The 1,686-nt window shown below is 30.9% G+C and overlaps 1 protein-coding gene across 1 annotated transcript in view; it reads left to right on the forward strand.

Moving 5' to 3' along the window:
• The window catches only part of trol (terribly reduced optic lobes), a 131,224-nt gene that overhangs the window by 107,120 nt on the left and 22,418 nt on the right, over positions 1-1,686 (forward strand). The window contains exons 18-19 of the mRNA XM_011303637.1: positions 342-488; positions 702-944. Coding sequence (XP_011301939.1) covers positions 342-488; positions 702-944 — 390 coding nt within the window. The remainder of the gene's footprint in view (positions 1-341; positions 489-701; positions 945-1,686) is intronic.

A 1,686-nucleotide genomic window follows, 5' to 3' on the forward strand; every position in this document is an offset into this window, starting at 1 on the left:
AATATTTTACAAAATATTCAAAAACACGTTGACGTATTATACGTTGACGTATAATATTTGTCCACATGATGTATTAACGATTAATTAGTTGGTGATTAATATTTTCATAATTAATTGTCATTACTTATATGTATATGTATGTATATAATATTTACTGTAATATTTTTGGTGGTAATATTGAGGCGTGATATTTTAAAATAATATTTAGACATGTCACCGAAATGCTAAGCAATGAGAAAAAAAAATGAATAAATCTCTCACTTTCAATAGCTCATTGATAGCTGGGGGATCTTAATCAGTTGATAAATTGATTACGATTGATGGATATTTTTATTTGACAGCTGGTGTCACACCACCCTATCCACCCCCAAGTGAATGCAGAGCAAACGAGTACACGTGTCATGATCGTACCTGCATACCTCAGTCAGCAGTTTGTGATGGCAGACAAGACTGTTCGAGAAATGAGGATGAACTAGATTGCAGACGAGGTAATAATAAATTATCGACTAATTAAAAAATTATAGCCCGAAAACGTTATCCGATAAAGAATTTTTGGCATTTAGTAATCAATAGATCTCACTCATAGAATCATAGTTCTCCAAGGTATGATGATGATGATGATGATGATGATGATGATAATGATGTACTTGAAAACGATATAAACCTGCACTATCGTACGTGCTGGGGTTTAAATTTTCTAGGTATAGATGATACATGGCATAAAAGCACACCAATCATCTGGAATACATCAGTCAGCATGACCGATACAGTGGATTATCATGATCAATTTGGCGTTGATTATCATGGAACGACAAAACTAAATGGATCAAGAAATTGTACACCCACTGATTTTAAATGTGCCGATGGAAATTGCATACCCGCAGCCCATCGGTGCGACAATTTCTACGATTGTCGTGACTTTACCGACGAACAGTACTGCTTCGGTCAGATTTTAATTCGAAGAGAACGAAAAATAAAACCAAAAACCATTTTTTTTGTTGATAGAAATTACGACAATTTGGTAATATCACATGAAATTCAAATCATTGAATTTACCTCTCACTGATAATATAATCAGTCACTATTTTATTTTTCTATAGTCGATATATTATCAGATTGTCACGTTTCTATTTTATGTTTATATAATTTTGCGTTAAACATCAATCATATTGATATTATTTTTTTTTACTGTCCATCGGTGTTAGCTTCGACATAGAAATAATGTGTAGGACATTGAACGTAACGTAGATTTGTTTTTCATATTAAAAAATTATTGATTATCGTTGATATGTATCATAGTGCATCTTATGCCTGATGTTACAGTTAGATTATGTAATTTAACAGTTTGTAGAATTTTTCCATTGAACATTACTGATTTAATTAGATCCCTGGATAAATTATGCCGACAACCAATGGAGCATTATCAGCTTTATCTGTACCCAATGATAAATCCAGCAATTTATTAAATACATATTTATAACAGCAATAATTCATAAACTAATAATGTGACAGATTATTTCCATAAATCGCAATTTATTAGTTCAATGTTAGTTGTTGATTAGTTGTAAGCGGAGAGGATATTTACTATCTCATTTTCAATTATAGATTTTCATAGTTGATACACATATATTGGGCCATTGATCCTTTGATGTTTGAAATAATATTTTATTTTAATTGTTAATTATT

Source organism: Fopius arisanus, unplaced genomic scaffold, assembly GCF_000806365.1.
Source record: "Fopius arisanus strain USDA-PBARC FA_bdor unplaced genomic scaffold, ASM80636v1 scaffold00032, whole genome shotgun sequence".
In the NCBI taxonomy this organism is placed as follows: domain Eukaryota; kingdom Metazoa; phylum Arthropoda; class Insecta; order Hymenoptera; family Braconidae; genus Fopius; species Fopius arisanus.